The 25,024-nt window shown below is 38.4% G+C and overlaps 1 protein-coding gene across 1 annotated transcript in view; it reads right to left on the bottom strand.

Moving 5' to 3' along the window:
- The window catches only part of PREX2 (phosphatidylinositol-3,4,5-trisphosphate dependent Rac exchange factor 2), a 272,900-nt gene that overhangs the window by 184,439 nt on the left and 63,437 nt on the right, over positions 1–25,024 (bottom strand). Inside the window, exons 2-6 of the mRNA XM_040625832.1 lie at positions 23,664–23,735; positions 22,195–22,317; positions 19,691–19,795; positions 12,149–12,250; positions 8,777–8,938 (exon numbers count right to left, since the gene is read on the bottom strand). Coding sequence (XP_040481766.1) covers positions 8,777–8,938; positions 12,149–12,250; positions 19,691–19,795; positions 22,195–22,317; positions 23,664–23,735 — 564 coding nt within the window. The remainder of the gene's footprint in view (positions 1–8,776; positions 8,939–12,148; positions 12,251–19,690; positions 19,796–22,194; positions 22,318–23,663; positions 23,736–25,024) is intronic.

The following is a 25,024-nucleotide window of genomic DNA, read 5'->3' as shown; positions in this document are numbered from 1 at the left end:
GTAACATTTTTCTTTATACCACGTGTATCTCGTAGATGATAAAGAATAACCATTGTGCTTTTGATTTACCATGACTGAATCTGTGCATGATTTCCACGACAATGGCAGCTAGAAATCATTAAGAACTATTTTTTAACCAGAGATGTACAATATGATAAATATTGAAGAAAATTTGACCAAGTGTACATACAGTGTTCTGTACGGTCATGAAATGCCTCTCACTTCAGATCCATGCCACATACAAGTAGACACTTAATAAGTGTCTCTTTTTGAACAGTGTTATAGTATATTTCCCCCTCGCTTACATGATAAATCTTTCTCTGTAGTAAAAACAATCTCACAACTTTATCTCTAAAGTAAATAAAATTTATGATATTTAGAAATTACGTGCAGTTTATTTTTCATTTACCTAGAAATGCCAGGAGAGTTTCTGGGGCTAGGAATAAAGAAGTCAAGCTACAAAATTCACGGGAGAAATTGAAATAAAGTATGGCTATGAGCATCAGATTGCTAGGTAAGAGTCAAGAGCGCTAAAGTCTATCAAAATGACAATGTCAGGTGAGTGAACTAGAAAATAAAAAATGTGAAAGCGGTAAAACACACCAGGCAGATCGTCAGAAGAGAGCAAAGCCTCTAGGGCAATAGTTCTCAAAGTTTAGAGTTTGGGAGACACACGTGATGGGCTTCTTAAAAATCCCAGGTTCCCAGGCACTACCTTCAGAGATTGAAACTGAGTAAAGATGGGGTAGGTCCCAGGCCATTACAGTAAATGCTGATACATGTGCTATCCTGTCAACATTCTAAGAAAAACTGCTTTGGAGGCTTGAGTACCTGAATCCAGGTGCTCAGGCTCACAGTATGGCAACCCTGCTGACCTGGAGATACAGGTGAGCACCGGTCTCTGCCTGAGGTAGTCCTGACTGCTTCCCACTGCCCAGGGCAGATGGGTGTTAATCACGTTAACATGGTCTCAAATATACCACATGGTCACCTGTGGTACATTCCATCACTGGTGAATATTCACTTAAACCTGCATAATGTTACCTAACCTAGTTCACATTTAATCTTCATTTTGAAATTGGTGCTAATTTTTGAAGATAGAAATCTATTCTTTGGCAAATCTGTATTTAGTCATTGAACAACCATGTATGATAAACACTTTTCTCTAGATGAATACTAAAGTCAGGTTTTTACCATTTTTACAAACACAAGACAATGTGTTAAACATTTTCTCCTAGTATAAATCTCTAGCAAGTTGGCTTCTCTGTTCATAAAGAGAAAGAAAGAAAGAAAGAAAGAAAGAAAGAAAGAAAGAAAGAAAGAAAGAAAGAAAGAAAGAGGGAGAGATGGAGGGGGAGGGGATGTGAGGGGGAGGAAGAGGGAGGGAGAGAGGGAGGAAGAGAGGAAGGGTGGGAGGGAGGGAGGGAGGGAGGAAGGAAGGAAGGAAGGAAGGAAGGAAGGAAGGAAGGAAGGAAGGAAAAAGAAAGGGAAAGATGTTTAGTTAAATCAGCTTTGTACACTGGTTCATGGGTCACCACGTAGATGTTGAAAGCAGCAGATTATTTCACTGCGGGGGGGGGGGGGGACTGAGAAACCTGAACTATAGAAATACCTTTACAAAGATGGAATTTCATAAGACTGTGAAAAAAATACTGCCCATGAAAATAAGCTACTTTAACAGTATAGTGATATATCACAGTCATAAACCAACATTTGAGAGGTAAGCTGTAAAAGAATTATTTTAAAAAGTAAGAGGGCCTGCATAAATCATTAACTTTGAACTACCCTAAAGCCATTACACATAATGTAATATGTATATGTACATATTCAATGCAAATATTTTTAAATTATGTGTTTACCCACATGAATCATAGTTCTGCTATCTTAGCAATCCCTTAAAAAATAAATAACCACAATAATGTACTTTTATCATCTAGATGATTTATATTTTTTAACGTGCATTTCCCTTTAGGAAGCCACATTTATCATGTAAAATCAAGCTGGTAATGAATTATATATAGAAAATTAAATACAGCAAAATCCCAGCAAGGGAGTTCCATGGATGGTTCTAATCCTGACTACTTTCATTAAATCAGGAAAGGAAGGCTGACTGACAGTTCAAGGTGAGAAGTAACCATACATAAATAACCGTGACAGGAGGTGGGAGTCTACTCATCCAGTGCCTCTCCTTCCAAAAGCTTCTCTTTCTACTCCAGCCTGTGGAAACCTATGTCATCCTCCCCCTTCACCATTGCCCCCGGCAGCTGCAAAGGTGAGCTACAGTGAGGGGAGCCCATCCATGTATGTCCTTAGACAAAAGAAAGAGAAACTGCAACTTTGGAAATCCATTCACAGAGACTGAATTTCAAACAACTGCACAGCGTTCAACTGTAATATGAGGAAATAAAAAGTCTTGCATGGTATATATTTGTGAACCATAAGCCAGAACAGGATGTTAAAGAGGATTAGAGAACATCAAAGGAGCAGAAAAATGAAACAACAGAACTAGGTCAGAATCACTGCTACTAAGCAAAAAAGCCACAAATATTAAAAAAAAAAAAAAAGCAGCCACTGACAATCAATATAGAACTACAATATAATTGTATCTGCATTTAATTACCGCCCAACCCACTATGTATCAGACACTGTCCTACATAGATGCCAGAGACCCAAGGCTTGAGACGTGGCCTCTGCTCCCAATACTAGCGGAAGAAACAGATATGTAAACACAGAGTTAAATGCAGTGTGATCACTGCAATAATAGAGCATTAATAAAATGAGAGTTGGCGTGAATTAACAGTGACGAATATTAGGAATAGCTGTGTATTTATGACTATTTAGGTTTATCATTAACTACAAAGTTCATTCCGCTCCATGCTGTGGTTTCAGGTTTCAATCATTCTCTGGGGATTTTTCTTTGTCAAATCTACACAGTACACCATTTAAATATCACCAATATGGTGAAAAGATCAGTCTGAAATGGACGGAACAGTGACCTCAGTCCCTAAGGCCAGGACCCGGAGGCAGTCCGTGGTGGCGACACGCCTCACCAGTGGCTCCTCTTCCCATTGTGGGTGCCTCACGGTACAAGAGCCAGCAAGAAAATAGTAACAATTGAGAATCTAATTTGTTAAGAAGTTGAATCATTTTGATTCTATATTTTGAGGTACACAATCAGCTTCCAATTATACAGTCAGCATACATGAAAAACTATTCAATTTCAAAGCGCCATTACAGAATTTAATATGAAAGAATGAGGAATTTTCATAGTTGGACACTAGTCCGGTGCCAAAGTATGCTTTCAGAAAATGACAACACCCAGAAAAGATTGTCAGAAGCGTGTGTATTTATTTTATGGCTCCTTTTCTAATTCTCATTGTTCCTTCAAGCATTAAAATCACGATTTATGAAGCACTGCAATGGAATAAATCCCCGCCTCTGAATAGACCCAATAAAAATAGTATTGCTAAACCATATCTGGACTATTTGAAAGGTTAAATCTTTTTATGTTAACAAGTTCTCTTAATATCTTATGTAAGAGTTCATTACTGATTCTTTGCAGCTATGAGGTGGCAAAAATCATTATAATAGGAAACTATTCACTAATTATCTGACCCCATTGTCGGATCTCCCTGCTTAACACCAGAGTCTATCTCATTCATCTTGTCAACTAAATGTTGAATGTCAATAGCAGAAAAACACAGATGCAGAGAGAAGGCATAATCTTGGCAAAGATGAAAGATGACAGGAAGCCTTGATACTTCCCCCAATCGTATGCAAAGCACTGACAGATGAAGTTTTAACAGAGCTAGACCCACTCACTGTGGAAGAAAAGAAAATTGACAAGAATGACAACTAGATGGGCGTTTCATAAGAGAATGGTTTCAATATCAAAGGAGTGTCTCAAGAAAATGAATGAAGCATTTGAATATTCTTTCAAAAAATCTTTTAAAACTACTAGAAAAGTTAAACATGAAATGAAGAATACCACATCATTTTATCATATAATGTCATAAAATGTATGCCGCCCCGCAAAGATTCAGCATTTGATTCACTCTTTTTGAGATTCAATTTATTAAGGGAAGTTACAACCTAGATTCTGTCATATATTAGATAAAACAAAGTAATAACATAAATGTTCATTTTACTAAAGTGAAGTCCCAATCAAGCTTTCCCTCCCTCTTCCACTTAGGAAATTCTGCTCCCCTTTCTACGTCACTTTCAGTGGTCTTTTTCCCAAACCACGTATCCTTAAATAACAAGGGCCATCTACAAGGGCGCCTGGGTAGCGCAGTCGCTAAGCATCTGCCTTCGGCTCAGGGCATGATCCCGGCATTCGGGGATCAGGTCCCACATCGGGCTCCTCTGCTGGAAGCCTGCTTCTTCCTCTCCCACTCCCCCTGCTTGTGTTCCCTCTCTCGCTGGCTGTCTATCTCTGTCAAATAAATAAATAAAAAATCTTTAACAAGGGCCATCTATAAATCAATTCTGCCTCAAGGCAGTAGACAAATTTGTATCTACCAAATCACCTTGTAGAGAAAAAGGAAACAGGTCTCATCACAACCTCTATTAGATTCACACTCATGAAGTAAGAGAACATGACGTGAAGTCAATACACTGTCAGACACAAACTTAATCATATGTAAAGCAGCAAATGGATGTTGAAATTATATTTCTCCATGTAAAAAGGTAACCAAAAGGTGTCAAATTTCTATTCTGTTTCATTTTACTTCCTAAAACACAGTAACTATTTTGATCTTATTTTTTCCAACACCTTCATATATTAATAATTCTCTCTTATTTTTTAATATAATTTTTTTCAGATTTGAGAGATCTATTCCAAACAGGCCTATCATGGATGTAAAGCTGAATTACCAAGTGACATAAGGCTTATTAATACTTCCTTGTCAATACAGTTCATATGACTCCAAAGATTACCGTTACCATTATAACACTATCTATCAGCCAAAAAGCAGACCAAGACCAAGAATGGTCCTGTTCTATGAAATGAATCAGTGACTCTGATTGAACAGCTAATGAACTTCCTTTCCAAGCACACTGATCATTGCCCTACAGTTACCTTCGGTAGAAAATTCTGCACAATGTTCTAAATGTTGGATGAGACATAAAATTGAGATACAATAAATCATACTAATAAAAGGCAGAACTTCAAATATGAGCAATTAAACTACAGATCTTCTGTCATGGCAGTCACTATGTAAAGAATGACAAAAACCTAATTTCTATAATCGATTTACTTTTAAATGGCAAGCAATCAATGTAATCTAAAGAACTAGCTAAATTTTTATCTGAGTAGGTATAATATTGCATGGTGACAAGGAATGGAGGGTTAAACTCTGCCATCCATTAGTTGTAAGCACTTGGGGTAAGTTACATGGCCCTCATTTTTTTAAATCTGTGTAATGAGGATTCTAATACCTCAGCAAACTGTTAAAGGCTCAGCAAGATTGCTTACAACGGAAGATCATCCTTTCCTCAAAAGGAAAGTGGATGATTGGCAATCAAGGACTTCTGTCCTCCCCTAAGCAAATTTACCCCAGCAAGACTAGAGGAATCTTAGATTTTGATCTTGAATCTTGAGGGACATAATATGAGGGTGGAAAAAATTATTAGAGCCTATCCATTTTAGTTAGGGCACTGATGAGCCTGTCTACCAGCTTCGGCTGCCTAGACACCCTTGCGAGTGTAGCTTTTCTAGTGATTCTCTGAACTACCCTACATCTTTTTAAATTAATTTTTCTTTTAGTTTCTGTGGCTTGGAACTATCTAACCTTAACTGAAGTGATATAACACCTTCAGTAGACAGGTTCATATATTAGACAAATGGGAATTTCTCAAGGGTAAAATCCTACCACTGAACCAGAGCTCTCAAATACTACTCATTTGCATAGCATTTTACGGTATTCAAAGCACTTCCACTTATTTCGTTCGACTCCTGCCATAGCTCACATTGAATGTGGGAGAGGTCTGATGCATCATCCCCAAACTAAGGGTTAGAGTCCGGACTAGAAAGGAAGTCTGCTCAGAAGTCAGGCTTTTGCACTATGTCATCTGCTTTGGAACCACAGATTTCAATCACCTGTTTACCCAAATTCAACATAAAGGAATATAGCACAAAATACTAGACAGGCAAGATACCTGACAGATTTTACTATAAAAAAACCTTCATTTGAGGGGCGCCTGGGTGGCACAGCGGTTAAGCGTCTGCCTTAGGCTCAGGGCGTGATCCTGGCGTTATGGGATCGAGCCCCACATCAGGCTCTTCTGCTATGAGCCTGCTTCTTTCTCTCCCACTCCCCCTGCTTGTGTTCCCTCTCTCACTGGCTGTCTCTATCTCTGTCGAATAAATAAATAAAATCTTTAAAAAAAAAAAAAAACCTTCATTTGATTAATGGGAAAATAAGACCCTGGATAATTAAGTGACTTACTTGAAATAAACAATCCACCCAAAGTGGAATAATGCAAATTCATGGTGTATCAGACTCAGATACCATTCAAGAAATTGTAGTTACGGAGCAAGGGTGTCATCCCTAAGGTGGTCCTCAAAGGTCTGCAGGAGCTCAGGAAAGGAACTAGACAGGGAGCTGTTTTCCAACCTTAGCTCAAGCCTTCTCACCTCAAAGGGTCTTTAAGGAACTCTCTGTTCTTGGCTGACATGCCACCTGACATCTGCCCTTGGCCCTGTCCTAACCCCACTAGAGCTACTCTAAACCTACACAAAGCTGTTGGCAAGCTGAGCACCAATCCTTGTTTGCAATTCAAAGAAAGCTCTTTAACTATCCCCCTTCCCTCCCAGGGCCTGCATTCATCCTTTATGACTATTCCTGTCCTGTGCACCTTTGGAGTCCTGTCAGAAATTTCTCCTAAGCTTCCAGGAAGGGATCAGGCCTGAGTACCATAATAGCTTTCCCTCTCTCTCCAAGGTGGTGGACTGCGCTGGGGAATCAGGTTCTTAGCACAAGTTGCCAACAAGTTGGCTGGGCCTTCCTCCAAGCGGCACTCCCTCAGTGCTCCAAAACCCCCCCAGGCAGCATGGCTGTGCTGTGTCGTATGCAATCATATTCAAATCCTACTCAAGTAGAATCCGCATTGCTGCCCTTTTTGGGACCCAACACTCATATGATCTGCTCTGTGTGCGCTGGGACTGTAGTCATATCTGATTTCCTGCAGCCGGTTTCCTCTGTCCAGATGCCCCATTTTCCTCTCGCACTCCGGCTGTTTGTTGTAAATACAGCAAGGCTGGTGAGATTGAGGCACCCACTGTTATGGGCTGTATATGACATAGTATGACCCACACACATTCTTTGTTTGAGGAACTGGCATGCCGAGTGCAAGAAATATCAACACTTTTTAAAGAATCTCTTATTTCTGCAGTAGATGCAATTTTTAGGATATACGGGAGGAGGAACGGAATTATGACAGATTCCATTTCCCCAGAGTACCGAGAAGAATCTGTGAGGTTTTGTTTTGGTAAAAGGCCTGGCAGATATCAATGAGAAATCCTGCAATTTAAAGCAAGTTCGGGTTTTCTTCCAATGCTCGAGTGACAACAGAACGACAAAAGCAAACTTCAGTCCATTTTCTCAACCCAGCAGGGCAACCGCTCCCCAGGAAAGGAATTATCATCATGAATCAACTGTAAAACACACAACCATTTTAATTGACTGAAATGAGTAGCATTCATGCTGAAATGCGAGGTCACCCTGGACACTTGAAATGAAAGAATATAGATGAGGAGAAAGATTAGATCCCAGCTAGCATTTGAAGTTTCATGGTGAAGAGTGAACAAATAGGGGAATTTTCGGAGGTCAACGTTTGAGGTTTCTTTGCAAATTTGAGTGGATATAATTTTAGATTTAAATGGAAACCAACATATTGAAGATATGAAACAAATCAGTCAATTATAACATCCTAAAGATAAAAAGCAATCCACTCGAATTTGTGTGATACATTATTCGGCTGGAAACATTTTAAATCTTCTTTATACCTTTAAAAAATTTATCTTAACTGTTTATAAAAATAAATTATCCTCTTTGAAAGCTCATGCTCATCTCAATTAAGTCAAGTTAAAGACAAAATTTTAATTTATGCTTTATATAGCACCAAAATAATATAGGGCTCCAACCCCATGAAATAATAGGAATTCAAAGTTACCATAGATGAAAACATATTACAGATTCTGAAGATCACTCTTTGTTTGCTTTTATATCATTTTAAAAAAAAACTTTCTCTAATGAATCATAAATCCATAAAACTTTTCATCTTGAATGGACCTTAAAAATCACATCATAGACAGTTCCTTCATTTTAGAAATGAGAAAATTCAGATTTAGAGATTAAGTGAGCTTAAAATGAAATTTGCCATCAAACACCTAATTTAGAATCTGAAAATAACAGTATCATAGAACACATTCGGAGCGTCATTCCCCTTCTTTACTCTCTCCAGGATTCAGGCTATGTACTTGTTGACCAAAGGAAGGCAGGAAAAAGGATAATCAAGGTGCACAATACTAAAATACCAAAGCTTATAACCGACACAATATTAGATGGCTCATCACAAAGCTTTCAGGTTGATGTTAAGTTGATTAACTTTTAAAGATATTAAAAATAATAATGACAGCACTTTCCAGAAATGGTTACAGCCATTATCTGGGAAAATGACCATTTATGGTTCCATCCAATGTCAACAATTCTACACACAGCGAAAGACATAACAAAACTATTTTAAGCTCCATTGTTGAGTAGAGTGAATGTACCTCCCAGCCTTCAATGTGAGACTGCCATTCCTCTAGAACTTCTAATTTCTCCATCTGCCTCTTGGCCTCGTTTATGTTGGAACAGACAGCTTTCATGGCTTGGAGGGCTTCCATTACTGCTGCGTAGTCACTGTGTTTCCTTGGAGTCCGCTTCAGCAACTCCTGTTTATACACAAAAAACAAATCACCCTTTGATCTTCCGCTTTCTGGTACAGTAGGTTCAGACTGACCAGGAAATGAAAACTGCAGAGATCGTGAGAGCCACTTTCAGAAGTGACATCACAAACTCCACTAAGATCAAGATCAAAAACGAAAGGTTGAATCAATGAATACGCGTTACCCTGATACACATTTTGCAGTTTCTTTAATTTTTTTCCTTAAAATTATTTTGCTTTTAAAAACTAAATTAGATTTCTCCTTTCAACTTGTCAAATATCTCACCCGCAGAGTGTAATTTTTTTTATAAGATTGCCCTCTGCTCCAACAGAAATATAAGTTTATGTCTTCCTAGAGTCTTTAACTGAACATTAAGTCTTTAAATAAGTATGTCCCATAATTTTAAAAATAATTTAATTGCCTTATTTTCTAATACACTTTTGAGAAACTATAAAAACATGTCAGAAGTGAAGCAAAATTTTTAAATAATTTTTAAATAATTTTAAATCCACTAGCAAAATAAATAATTTATAAGTTACGTGATACTCCGTCACTAAAGGAGCAATTTATGTTATTTTCACCAATAACTCGGGTTCATTTTCTGCAATGAATTAATTGCCGTATGACCCTCAATAGCTTTTATTTTTGTTTTGATTTTTGCTGGGTTTTTTATTTTTTTGGCATTTTATGGTTTTTCCATTCAGGATATCAGAGCAAGAGTGATCTTTAATCTTTTAAATATATTAAAAGGTCTTGTTTGTTGTTTAGAAGCACAAAATTAAACATCTTCACCCACTGTCTAGACAGTTGTGACCACATTGCTTTTTAATTAGTCATTTGTTTCTTTACTACAGTTACCATCATCATGTAACTAACACAATTACAGAAATCCTGAGGCAAGTCTTAAAAAGAATTTTCTTAATTCTGAACATACAGTGGGAAAATATGCAGTTGTTATAGTCTCTTGAGGTCTGTTACTGTTGAAAATTCTACCATAAACTTTGACCTTGCATTCAATATGTTCACACTCCATTCTGCAGAGCTAGCACCAGAAGAATACACATGACATCACTCCCAAGACAAGATTTAAAAACTTATGTTGGATCACAAATCCATAAAAGAGATATGCTGGCTTCTCCAAAAATTCTGAAGGGCAGAAGTATTTGTAAATTATGTGAAGTGGTCAAGTTGTCTGCAGATTTCGATTTGGGGCCTTATGGAATTGTGACCAATGGGTATCTGTGGAGTTGAGACATGAATTGAGATAATGTGAAATAGCAATGACTAGTAATAATCTTTTGTCAGTTGCTTTCTATGAACCCTGTGCTGGTTGGCCCAACCGATAATTCCAAGTTCCACAAATAAGACTGATAAATCTTTTCTTTAACACACAGCCTAATTCCCAAATGTTTTTCTCTGAATAAATAAATCCATTCAAAATCAAAGAGATTATCAGCCCAATGGTACAAAAACAACAAAAATTATCAACACCAACTTATCTACTGCCTAAGTAAATAGTTTCTTCATGTTTCTTTGTGAAGATAATCATCCAAAGAAGGGGAGGGGAAAGATGTCACCTTTCCACTTCTTAAAGGTGCTCTGAGTTGGTCTTTTTCTTCCTAAGCAAGGGTGTGTCCATGATTCTATCTTTTGAGAGGTCAGCTCAGCCAACCCTATCCGGTGGTCATCCCTATCCAGAAGTGATTTAGAACAACTACTTAGCATGATGTGTTTCTCTTAATATCACTATCCCTTCTGACTCTTAAAACAAACAAATGCCTGGGATTCCAAAATCAGGTCCAGGAATAGCTAAAGTGATCTGAGTCACCAAGTCAGGAGTCTGAAAGGACTCTCAGAAAGATAGGACTCACGTTTGCACCAGTCCTCCTGACCTTCTGAAGAGCACACTAAAGCTCTGAAGAACTAGAGATCCCTGTGACAGCTTCTCTCTGTGGCTTAACCAAGCAATCTGAACTTGTTTTTTAATAAGGAGAAATTGTTTTCAAAGAAATTTTACACAAAAACCCAGTTATACAACTCACGGAAGTCATTGTTTTAAAAACATGTATTTTTAGCTCAAATTCCTTATATTTGTTTCTCAAAAAGTAAATCAGTAAGAACACCAGCTAGTAAGTGCATAGCATATTGGAGTATTTTAAAAATTTAGAGAGGAAGTAGTAATGAATCTATTAAAATAGATTAGAATCAAATATATATAAGTAATCAATAGCTAACATATATGGAATACATACTGTGCTAAATGATTTGCATAAACAGTTCAATTACTATTTTTACATAATACCTTTTCCATATGCATATATATGTATACACACAATACACAAACAGATATGTATCTATTATACACATTCTTGCAGACATATGCTACAATTTCATTATCATTTCTGTTTCAAAAATAAAAACCCAAGGCTTTAAGAGGTTAGATTATGCATTCAGTCACACAGCTAGTAAGCAGAATATTTAGGATTTGAACTCAGAGGTCATGTGCTGAATGGCCATCCCAAACTGCCTATCCTGCTGTTGTAGTTCCAAAAAGCACCGTTTCCAGAATTGCTATTCTAATCTATTCGCGTACTCTTGCATTACAAGCATAATTAGTACATTATGTTTTTCACAATAACAGTTTTGGTCATCGTAACGTAGGTCATGGACCTATGACCATTAATGGAGCAGGGCCGGTCATCTATAGGCAGCATTTGCTTAGCACTGTCACTCTACATCCTCTCATTTATTGTCCCATGTGACCCCCCCCATTCCCTGTAATACTGATTCAAAAACCAAGTTCTGAAATTATGCAACTTTGACTTTAACTTCATTAGCATCAAGAAGTCATCAATGTTAGACGAGGTCAGAAAATATGCCAACAGTAGATTTACTTAGGATAAAGAACCCTGTAGAAAAAGTGTGATATAAACTGGTCATAAGGTACTTAATGGGATCTATTTTGTTACTAATTAATTTACTCTAAATAAAACTCAAACAAGTGTGTTTTCTACAAAGATCACTAAAGTCTCTTTTCCCAAAAGATTTGTTTCCTAATCCATATATATATGTGACAAAATAGCTATTTTCCTTAGTAATTATGATCTGCCCTTTCTTTAGAAAATCAGATTATCTAAAAGAAAAATGTTTTAAAGACCATCAGCAAAATATGCAGATATAAGGAAAATACTACAGTGAAATAAACACATAACATACCTTCAAAAGGAGAGGGTACTTGCAAATTCTTTGTATTGGTGTTACTAAATATCCTTCCAGGGGAACATCTGTGTTCTTCCGTCCTCCAAGTAGCATGCAGTTCTGAAGTGGAAATAAAAATAATTAATTACAATTTTTTAAACCTGAAGCCATGAAATTTTCTTCTACCATAAAATTTTCTGCTAAAAACTTGTGAAAGCCTGTCTCTATACCTTCTTTCTCTGAGATGAGCCCATGAAATCACAAATAACACTTACAGAAGACAAAGAGAAGTATTTTCCCATTTCATATTAGTTATAGGAACCAAAATATGTTTTGAATATATATCCTGAAAATCAGTTTTTATATATTCTCCTAACTATGAAGTCTGAGGAAAAAGAAATAGGATAGAGATGGAGGAATGGATGGATAGGTGGGTGGATGGATGGACAGACAGAGGGATGGATGAATAAATAATAGACACAAAGATACACAGATCAATCCTGCTTTTTAAGGGAGCTATAGCTGAATTGTGGTGTTGTGTTGTAAAGAGCAGGCCTAGAGACGACCGGGTTCTACACGTGCTCTGCCACTGACTAGTGATGTAACTTGGGTTGATTTCAGAATGCTAGTTTTCCTGTCTGTAAAACTGTCCTGTTTCAACCAAGTGATTGCCAAATCACTTTTAGCTATAATACCTCACCAATGACACTGGTCAGCCAGTCTCAGAGAAGGAGGTCAGATATGATCTCCAGAGAGGCAAGATGAAGGAGAAATCTCAAAATCAGCAATCAGAGTAAGATGAAATAGAAGAGAAAATCAACTCTGATATTTAAAAAAAAAAAGCCTATAAACTCTGAAGCATCTGGTCTTTATTTTATAGTTTAACCGTCAATAAAAAAAGAAAGAAAGAAAGAAAAAGATTTGAAACTTGTGTCAAATCCTGTTTCTGCAAGGCCTATCAGAGTGACTAGCAAAAAGAAAGCAGTTCATATGGGGCGCCTGGGTGGCTCAGTCGTTAAGCGTTAAGCCTCTGCCTTCAGCTCAGGTCATGATCCCAGAGTCCTGGGATTGAGCTCCCTTCTCAGCGGGAAGCCTGCTTCTCCCTCTCCCACTCCCCCTGCTTGTGTTCCCTCTCTCACTGTGCCTCTCTCTGTCAAATAAATACAATCTAAAAAAAAAAAGAAAGAAAGAAAAGAAAGCAGTTCATAAATATGTAATGAAGGGAGAAGAGGGCTCCTCAAATATCATACTGATAATTTAGCCACTTTTATACCAGCATTTTAAGACTACTGTCTTATATACATTGAGAAGGGAGACCAAGTGCTGAGCAGGAAAGGATAAAAAGAAAAGACTGAGGATAGCAGAACAACCCCCCCACCCCACTTGGCTTTAGCACCAATTCGTGTATTCAAGTCAGCAAAACTAACACCATGACTTTAACTTCACCCAAACACTTTAGAAGACAGGGCAGCTGACTCAAGCATGCTCTTCCAGGGCCTCATCCCCTATTGCAATCAGCTTATCAAAATATTCTTTCCAACTCTGCATGGTATTGTCCCCAGTGGAACCATATGAAACACAACTATGTACATCTCACTATATTTCCAGTGATGTTTCAGTATCCCCATACATGTTAACACCCCTTATAAATGTGGCCACCCCCTTTCCCTCGCTCCGGATTGAAGTACCCTAAGAAATTCATGATTGCTTAACACACTGTTAATTCCTTGTCTGACAGCACGGAACAGATTATACACTGTCTTCATAATAGCAGAGGTTGGTTGTCACGTTAGACTGGCTTATGAAAGCCAGCGCTCTCCTAATGTGTACATAAAGAATGTCTTCTAAATGAGCTCCCAGAGATTTCCCTGGTGATGAACACTTACTAAGGTGGCAACATATCTGAGTACCCCAAATAATACCATCACCAAATCTGTAAACTCTTCCTTGTTTTTCCGAGAGTGATTGTTATTATCCCCACTTAATGGACATAGAAAATGACACCAGTGATATAATGAATTTCCTAAAGTCATTGGGATAATTAGTGGTCACTTTGTGTCAGGGCAGGAATTATAAAGCCCAGGTTTCCTACCAGACTGTAGGCTCTTCCTTGTGCTATAGGATCTTCTACAAACCAGCACTCTGGAGATGCTACCGGCACGGCTTGACACAATTCAATCAATAAACTAGAGCAAGGTGAACAAAGAGTCAACTCTGCTGAGAACAGAATGGATTCACAAATGGATGGCAAAGTTCTAACACTTCACAAAGCACTCTAAAGTTTTAGTGGCATAGGAGCCTCTTCTGGCTGTAGCAGAGAAAAAGGATCAGTAAATCCTCTTCCCAAAAAACAACTGTAATACTCAGCACAATTGTCAAAAATTTCAATTTCAGGGCTCTGGAAGTCAACTAAAGTCAAAAAAAAAAATTGAGAAGTGTTTATTCATGAAAAACTGCTGAATTTTCAGGTAAGAATGGTGGGAGTCTATGGCATTCTCACCTGAGCTTCATCCACCTTCCCCGTGCCTCCCCCTGCCCCTCCCCTCCCCAGCTCACCCTGCGCATTGGCCCTATCAAAATGGTGCTTTCACAGTGGCTCTATTGCAGTGACCCTATCACAGGGACCCTGACACAGTGATAGGCCCTGAAAACCTGCTTCCAGATGGGGCTGCAGAGAGTACAACTCTCACACCCAGGGGTATTGTCAATAAAAACAGCATACTCCATAAGAAAAATGGAGATGCCCACAAGTCTCTTAGCCTGAGATCACAAACCTCCTTGGAGCAGGTGTCAGACTGTGCACATGCAGAAAAGACCCAAGGGGAAGGGGGATCCCCATGGAAAGAAAAACCCAGATCTGACTTGAAAACTGCTTGCCCTTTGAATTTCTCCCCCACCCCCAAACTCACACATAGATCCATAGACAAGATGATTAAAGATATTCGATCACCTCTGACAAATTGTTCACTGAACTAAGTTAAGCAGTCACTGGAGTGACCCCTAAAAAGAAAGGCTAAACTATAAAACAAAAAACCGAGTAGAGATAGCAGCTGCACATACAAGACTCACACGTTCTCAAATCAAGTCCAGGAAAGTTACTAAAAACAAAACAAAACAAACAAAAAACAATAACCAGCTTCAGGAAATAGACTTGAAAAATTAAGATGAATATTGTTCTTAGAGCAATCATTCCCCCCCCAAAAAAAAAACCTAAAAAACTATACTTCAAAAAAATCAACAGAGGAAGTAAAACAGTACAGTAAGGAAGGTAAAGGAGAAACAGAGGAACAGCAACAACAAAAACCAAAAAACACATACAGAAAAAAAAATAAAGTGGTACATGTCAATACAACAACATCAATAATTACATAATTACTCCAATCAAAGGCAGAGATTGTCAGACTGGATAAAAAGCAAGATCTGACTATATACTGTCTCCTAGAGGCATGTTTTAGATTCAAAGACATAAATAGTTTGTAAGTAAAATAATGGAAAAAGATATAACATACAAACAGTACAAAAAGCATTATGGCTATAATAATATCAGGCAAAATAGATTTTAAGAAAAGAAATATCCCTAGGGACAAAGAAATACATCTTATGATCAATAGAAATATAAATACAAGCACTTTCAATGAATACATGTTTAACAACAGAGCCCCGAAACATATAAAACAAAAACTGACATCATCGAAAGGCAAGACAGACAATTTAACAATTATACCTATAGATTTCAATATCCTACCCTCAATAATTGACAGAACACCTAGAGGAAAGGACAAAGAAGACAAGAACAACACTATGAACAAAAATGACCTAACATTTATAGAACATTCCACCCAACAGCAGCAGAATATGCATCGTTTTTAAGCACACATGGAACATACAGAGAAAAAAACCCAACAACTCCAGGACAGACCATATGCTAAGCCATAAAAACATCTTAATGAATTTAAAAGGATTTAAATGATTTAAATATGTTCTCTGACTAAAATGGAATTAAATTCAAAAAATCAACTACAGGAAGAAATTTGGAAAGTTCCAATATTGGGAAATAAAATAACAGAATGTTAAAAATGATGATTCTAAGATTTTACCCTACCTGCAAGCTCAAAAGTTAACCTGCCAGAGATTTATGGATGCTGGAAGAACACACGAAACTCTTAGGCCAGAGCTATAGGACTTTTTTTTCCTTACAGCGATAGCGGTAGCCAGAGTATCACTATTTGGGGACCAGTTTCCCAAGGCCCAGTTCCCACATCTCAAGACAAGGAAGACCAGGTGGCCCATGCATGTGGACACCAGGAGAGGAGACCTGAAGCTAAGAACCATGCATCTTTCATGAGGGCAGCAGGTGTGCCACTTAGGAGGAAGAGAATATCTCCACCTTCTGAGGCTGTTCGTGATATAAACATCCTTTAAAAGATCGGCTAGAACAAAGGCAGTCAGTTCCTCTGCTCAGAAAATGTGCAGGGACACAAGTCCCATGAAGAACTATCTTCCAAGACAGACTCTAAATAAAGAACAGACTAAAGATATTACAAAGGAAACTAGACATTTTCAAAAACTGAATGAAAATGAAAACACATGTCATATTTTATGGAATAAAACTAAAGCAGTGTATAAGGCAAAACTCATAGCTTTTCTTTTTTTTAGATTTTATTTTTATTTATTTGACAGAGAGAGAGACAGCCAGCGAGAGAGGGAACACAGGCAGGGGGACTGGGAGAGGAAGAAGCAGGCTCCCAGCAGAGGAGCCTGATGTGGGGCTTGATCCCAGGACTCCGGGATCACGCCCTGAGCCGAAGGCAGACGCTTAACGACTGAGACACCCAGGCGCCCCTGGGGTAGCATGTTCTGAACCTCATCATTCATTCATTTCTAATTTCAAAATATCTTATCAAGTATATACCAAATGGTATCAAAATATAATAATTCTATTGTCTTTATGTAGGAAGCACTGTTACAGTGCCATTCCTAAGCTACATCACACCTAAATTGTAAAAGGCAAAAAGGTCACAATAAAAACTCTTAACAAACTATGAATATAGTGGAACTTCTTCAACCGGAGAAGGACATCTGTGAAAAAACCTACAGTTAACATCACACTTAATGATGAAAAGCTGATTGATTTCCCCCTAAGATCAGAAACAAGGCAGGTGTTATCTGTTCTTATCACTTCTATTCAACATTGTACTGTTTCTAACCAGTGCAAAAGCCCATGGGGAGACCAAAAAAAAAAAAAAAAAAAAAAAGACACCTAAATTGAAAAGGAAGTAATAAAACTGTCTTTACTCTCGTATGACACGATCCTATATGTAAAATATCCTAAAGAATCTACCAAAAAACTACCAGAACTAATACATGAATTTAAACCACAGGATACAAAAATATACAATAAATAACAGTAAATAAAAATCTAATGTTTATATGGTAGCAATGAACAATCCAAAAAATTAAATTAAGATCATTCCAATCACTGGGTGCCTGGGTGGCTCAGTCAGTTAAGCATCTGCCTTCAGCTCAGGTCATGATCCCGGGATCCTGGTATTGAGCCCTGCATCGGGCTCCCTGCTCAGTGGGGAGTCTGCTTCTCCCACTCCTTCCAGCTCGTGCTCTCTCTCTCTCATTATCTCTGTCTCTCTCAAATAAATAAATAAAATATTTTTTTAAAAAAAGATCATTCCAATCACAGCAGCATCAAAAAGAGTACACTACTTGGGAATAAACTTAACAAAGTAAGTATAAGACCCGAATACAGACTTCTTAAATATAACAAAAACATGTTTATACGGAAAAAATTTAACCAGACTTCAACAAAATATAAGAATTTTGATTTTCAAAAGATAACACTTTTAAACGAACAAACTACACTGGGTGGAAATATGCACAAATTATATGTCAGATACAGAAGCTGTATCCAAAATAAAGAACACTTATAGCTCCATATAAAATAAACATCTGAATTCAAAAATGGACAAAAGATTTAAATAAGCATTTCACCAATAGGATATATGAATGGCTAATAAGAACATAGAAAGCATGCCTGGTATCATTGGTCATGAGAGAAATGCAAATAAAAATCATCTTGAGATAAATTACACATCCACTATCACAGCTTAATTGCAACTGGTAATACCATGTGTTTGCAAAGATACAAAGAAACTACAAATGTCTTACATTGCTGGTGTATATGGCACAGTCAGTCTAGCAGTTTCTTAAACATAAACTTACTATGACCTAGCAATTCCACTCTTTTTTTTTTTTTTTAAGATTTTATTTATTTGACAGAGAGAGAGAGACAGCCAGAGAGAGAGGGAACACAAGCAGGGGGAGTGGGAGAGGAAGAAGCAGGCTCCCACTGAGCAGGGAGCCCGATGTGGGGCTCAATTCCAGGACTCTGGGATCACGCCCTGAGCCGATGGCAGATGCTTAACGACTGAGCCACCCAGGCGCCCCGAGCAATTCCACTCTTAGCATCTACTCAAGAGAATGAAAATATTCACACAAAGACTTGTACATGAATGTTCATCCCAACATCATTTATCAAATAGCTCAAACTGGACATTTCCTGCCTTTTCCGTACAAATACCTCTCTCTGAAAGGATCTTCAAGGTGCATCATTAATCATACTTGCTCGCTGACCCAATGTTCATACACTGGCAAATGGGCAAACAAAATAACGGTACATCCATACAATGGAATACTATTCAACAAAAAAATGAATGGCATATGGATACATGTTACAATGGGGACGAACCGCAAAACATTTTACTCAGTAAAAGAAGCCAGGCATAAAAGATTACATTGAAGGATTCCATTTATATGAACTGTCCAGAAAAGGCAAACTATGGAGATTGAAAGTAAATCAATGATTGCCTAGAGTTCATGGTGGTTGTAGAGATGGGCTGTGAGCAGGCATGAGAGACTTTTTGGGGTGTTGGAAATCTCTATAACTGGGTAGTGGGGATGGTTGCTCCTCTCCACAATTTGCTAGATATTATTGAATAGTATACTTACAATGTGGTCCTCACTGGCAATTAAACCATCCAAAATTAACTACCCAAATATGCATTTATTTGTGCTATCCTGAAGAAATTAAATATATATTCTTGTTCTTTCTTTGCAAAGTGAATAAGGAATGTATGTAGGAGAAAGGTCAATCTTTAAATTTATTTTCTACCATACCCAGGATCTACTTCCTTCCTGTGACTGCCCCACTTACAATTCTCTTAGCAGAAGTAAATGAAACCCTAGGGAGCTGAGGGATATAAAAGTGATGATGAACTCTGGCATAAATGTCTTCTCTCACTAGGAATCTGTGGTTCTCACAAACAATTCATAATCAACCAGGAGAGGGCATTATCAGTGTTTTCCCATCCACAAGCTCTGCCAGCTCTCCCTTCTTAGGTTTACCAAAGGACTCTAGTCTCCTAGCCTGGACACACTTAAGGCATTGCCCCATGAGTAGTTTTTACAGCACATCGATGCTAGTCCTTGGCTCCTCAGTGAGCCTATCAACAAATCACAGTATATGGTCACAGTTAAATATATACTTACCAAAAGAAATGTGCGGATCGTTCTTATTTTGTTAAGTTCAAGAAGCAATTTTTGTGCCTTCTCATGGTTACTACAATATTCATCATAGATACGAAACTTGTCTTTCTGTGAATTTGAATAAGGATAAGTTAGAGTCATGTTAGTAGCCATTTGGAAAGATTAATCTGCGTGATGTTTGTGAACAAACTTGATTAAGTGTTTATTGTATTTTGGGAGCTCTACTGTGTGTATGTACATAAGTACATTTTATATATCTATTTTCTCTGATCCATGAAGAATAGCCTAGGGAAAAAGACAGATTATATTCACTAGAGTCCAGTATGATATATGCAATAGTAAGTAAATGAGCCAAATGGTAACAAATTATAGAGAAGAGAGTACTTAGCTTTCCTGAGAGGATTCAGATACAGCTTTAAAAAAAAAAGAAAAAAGAAAAAATAATAACTGAGCAAGGTTCAGAGAGATGAATCCATCATTCCCAGGCAGGGAGAGGGAAGAAAGCGTTTTAGGGAGAGGGAAAAGCATGTGCCAGATCATACAGGAATAGAGAGACAGGGTCCGTGCAGCACACTAACGCACCGATCTGGACAGTTGTGTTGAGGGGGCACACGGACAAACAGAATATTCAACAGCAAGTGACTAAGATCATGATGGGCTTTGGAGACACTAAATATGAGAAGTCATCTCAAGTGTAACTATTTGTTAGTATAATAAGGTGGCTACTTTCAGGTAGCTGTCATATTGTAACAGACTTACAACTCTTTGTAGCTCCAAAACACAAAACTAAGACCACGGGGTAGAAATTGCCAGGGCCATCAAGATGGGCCGTGGTAGGCAGATTCAGGATTAACATAAAGATCTTCTAATGGTTAGAGCTGTTCCTTAAAGTGATAGAGTAGGAACAAAATAAACAACCTTCGTATTTGCCACAGAAGGGGTACTTTCAAAAAGGGAGTAATTTCACCATCATGATGTCCAAGCATCCTCCCATCATTAGATTTTCTCTCAGTGGTTAGAATTGGTATCTATCCAAATGGTACCAATAAGAGGAAGGCACAGAAAATGTATCGATCAAATATTAGAACAGAAGTGTGTCCCCTGAAATTTCCAAGACATGCATTTGGAAAGCAACACTGAGTACTATTCTATATAGCCAGTACAAAATATATTGAATTACTTATTTCAAGAGACGGTATGACCCAGAATGAAACAACACTTCAGAAATAGTTTAGCTAAATTCATGGATGACAGATTCATAGTGTGTTACTGAGGAAATGGATGTCAGGGTGCAAGATTCCCATGTGCAGCCCTGGACTAAGAAAGCAAATAATCCAGCTGGCAGAAGATTTGAATTCTTTCATGAAAAGGAATAGTCTGGATTAAGGGGACACAAACATGTATGGTTTCCAGTCATGCCCAAGGAAAGCATGGCTTGATCTTCCTCTGCCAAGGAACCTCTCTCCATTTAATATTAATTACCTTTATGAAATATTTCCTGATTATATAAAGAACATATGCAGAGTTTGCTCATTACATATAGGAATACGGACCTAGAAACTACATCTAATTAATTACCTTTCTAAAAGCTAAATAGAAATAAAAATAAACAAAAATTGATTTCTATGACAAAATACTCATGCATTTTTAAATAAAACATTAGTTATATAGCATCTTGGTAAAGAAAGGAATTCAGGTGGGCGCTCTGAAAATTAGCATCAGTGGAAGGGTATAAAGAGCAGCACTGTTTTTTGTTTTTCGGGTTTTTTTGGTATGAATGAGCTTTAGTTCCGAAAGCAATTTTCATGTTATAGGTGACTTTTTACTTTATAAATCAATTACGCAAATAATTTCAACTATCATGTCCAAACAGACAGAAATGATCTTGACGTGTAATTTGAAACAACTATCAACTATCATGTCCAAACAGACAGAAACGAGCTTGACGTGTAATTTGAAACAACTGAGGACTGACTGGTTATTCTTCGGCACGACTCAGTATGACCTTCTGAGAAACCACCCTTGAGAAACACTGAGACCCAGGCGTCTGTGTACCTAGAGTGACAGGGTTCGTTCACCGGCAGGCTTGTCACCAGCCGATTAACAAGGGAACATGCTGACTCACAAAAGGTTCATCATGCCATTCTAAGAGTAAGGATTTTCTGTCTCAAAAGGGAAATGCTCTATGTTTGAGAGAAACATAAAAATCCATTCATTATGAACAGCCTGAATATTCATTAGAATTCAAAGCTACAGAGGATGCGAAGCAACTTGTTGGGAAAAAGAAAAGGCTGTTTATTCTTCACTGAATAAAATGGATGATGTGAGGCCCTCACCCCTTTTCTGGCTCTCAGTGGAAGATTTCATTGGCCTTAAAAGACCCCAAACTTTTGGTGTCACATTTTACTTCTAATGCTGAATTCTCACATGGTACTGTGCCAAAAGCTAAACCTTAAAATCGGGGGGGGGGGGGCAGAGCTTTTAAAATAAACAGAAATTGATCCTACAAAGTGAAGAAAGCAGGTTCCCACTTCTTGTTGAGCGTTGGGTTCTGGATGTAGGCATTCTTCCACGACTTTTAAAAATTCCTTATGTACAGCAAGGATATCTTCGATGTTTGAGAACAGCATCTACAAATAAATGTAATTAAGTGCAATAGTGAAGCAGGTTTTTAAAAAAAAGCCCATGAGAGGACAGTATGCTCTCTCCAAGCTGCAAACTTCAGGGCATAGCTATCCTTTCCGCCCACCCGGAGGGCAGAGCTCCAATTTTGTCTGGACATCCTCTCCACTCCCACACAGCTCTGGGAACCAGGAACATATTCCTGGCTCTCAGGAAAAGCCTGAGTGACTAAACCCAAGCATGACAGTCCCCACCCCATTAGTGAGAATGGGCGGCAGGTAACATAGTGCAGGCAGATTTGCTAGCAGGCTTTTGGGGGCAAGAGCTTCTTTGCTCTCTGGAAGAGTATCCTGGAATGGATAGCCCTCTTCCCCTCTGGAAAGGAGCTGTGTCTGGAAGTGACAGCTGGGACAGCTACACGGTCATTTTGCAGCGAGAAGAGGAGCCAGCCCAGGGGCAAAGCGGATAACCTGGATGGCAAAGTGAAGAGCTAGACAGAACCTGGCAATCTTCTTGACCTCCCTGAGCCACAGGTCCTGAACCTTCTTTTCTGTCTGGAGTCCCCAAATGAGAGCCGAAGTATCTTCAAGCCATTTGAATAATAAGCGTCCTTTGCTTGCGACCACAAGCACACAAACTGAAATGCTCCCGTGGTAAGGAGAATTTGAAAGTTAGTATTTAATTTATGAAAAAAATAGTCAGAAGGGCCTATAAAATCCTTGGGAATTTTTTTTTTTTATTTTTAGTAAAATAAAACGGCAAATCAGCACCAAAAATAAATACCAATGATAATTTATACAACTCAAATGAATAATAATACTGCAATTAATTTTCATTTACCTCCTCCCCCTTTACAAAACTCATCATTTTCCTGTCCTGCAGCCTAAAAGGAAAGGTTTAAACGTTTGTTTCTGAGTTGAAGATATTATGCAGACGTTTTCTGCACCATTGAACCATCCAAATCGCTTGTTCTTTGGTGATCAGGGACTGGAAGTGTATTTGTCCGCATCTTGCCTTCCTAAGCCTCCTCGGCAATGCTCACGCATGGCTCTGCTCCCTCCCTCTCACAGACGCTGAGGTTCTCTGTCCTGGGTTTGTTTTTCTTCCTTTTTTCAAACTGTCCTTAAAGCCTTGGCAAAAAATCGCTCCACTTCTTCTACGCCATCCTCATCACCCTGTTTCTTTTCCCAAACCCTCGTTTCCCTTTTTCTCAGGGTGGCCCACACAAGTGTCTGGTGCAGCACTTACACTGGAACTGAGGAGAAGCTGAAGAGCCTAAAGTAACATCCCACAGATGAAATTTTAGCTAAAGGGGAACGTGTGCTTGGGTTGAGGGCCAACTGTGCCTCCTCACCTTCACTGTTTCTTCTGTTACGTTTTTGTCAATTTTCGATGCGGCACACTGATTCATTCGGTGTAAGAATGCCTGCGTGAAACAAAAAAAAAAGATATTATGAAGGCAACTTTAGGTTAATAGAATAACAGTGTGTAGGGGAGCCTGGGTGGCACAGCGGTTAAGCGTCTGCCTTCGGCTCAGAGCGTGATCCTGGCGTTATGGGATCGAGCCCCACATCAGGCTCCTCCGCTAGGAGCCTGCTTCTTCCTCTCCCACTCCCCCTGCTTGTGTTCCCTCTCTCACTGGCTGTCTCTATCTCTGTCGAATAAATAAATAAAATCTTTAAAAAAAAAAAAAGAATAACAGTGTGTTGATCAGAACTAAATCTTTTATAGGAAGCCAGAGTTTAAAAATCCAATAACTACTGAGAATAATAGTTTTGTTGTAAAAGGTGAAACCCTGGTTCACTGTGGCTCCCTTCTGGGAATTATATCCGTCAGAGCTTTGGGGCAGGATCAAAAGTGGTCACGTATATGATAACTTATCCAGCAGGATCTCAACATTCTGTGGTAAACACTTAAGAGCCAAATGTTTCCTAAACTTCTAAGTCTTGTGAAGCACAAAAGACCAAAATCTAATGAAAAAATGGGATTTCTGATTAGAAAAAAAAGGGGTGGGGAAAAATTTAGAATTGGCCCTTTTGGAACTGAGAGAAACTAAGGGAAGGTGGTAGGGAGGAAGAGATAGAGAGGGAAAGAAAGAGAGAGAAAGTGACTCTTCAAGAAGGAATGGAAGGATTTCTCTTCCCCTCCTACCTACCCCCTCCCAAGTTTTAGAAAGCCAGATTTTGTATTTCTGGGATCAGGTCTAGGCTCTCCATAGAAAAATGGTAGGCAAATAAGTTCCGTAGTATTTCAAAGATCTGGCCTCTTCTTAATAAGTCATTAAGCTTGGACCCATGACTAAATAAGCTATTATTTTTGCAAAGGAAAAGAAGAGTAGAAAGACTTATTTATATTGGATCTTAAAAGAAAAAGTTTGGAAGGAAAAGGAGAAGTGACCTTCCATCCAGCAAATCTGGCTTGTGTCTTCAAGACATTGTTCGTTAACTACCTAGTGACCAGGTGAATCATTGCTTCCCTTGTCTTATGTCTTAAGAAATTCAGGGGCTCCTGGGTGGCACAGCGGTTGAGCGCCTGCCTTCAGCTCAGGGTGTGATCCTGGCGTTGTGGGATCGAGCCCCATATCAGGCTCTTCCGCTATGAGCCTGCTTCTTCAAAAAAAAAAAAAATCTTAAAAAAAAAAAAAAAAAAAAAAGAACTTCAGGCACTGAAGTACACAGCCAAGTTAGGGTATGACTGACTACACAGCTCACCAAT

The sequence above is a fragment of the Ursus maritimus genome, unplaced genomic scaffold (assembly GCF_017311325.1).
Source record: "Ursus maritimus isolate PB19 unplaced genomic scaffold, ASM1731132v1 scaffold_9, whole genome shotgun sequence".
Classification (NCBI taxonomy): Eukaryota; Metazoa; Chordata; class Mammalia; order Carnivora; family Ursidae; genus Ursus; species Ursus maritimus.
Note: the sequence above shows the minus strand (reverse complement) of the source record. Positions and strands in the feature narration are given on the sequence as shown.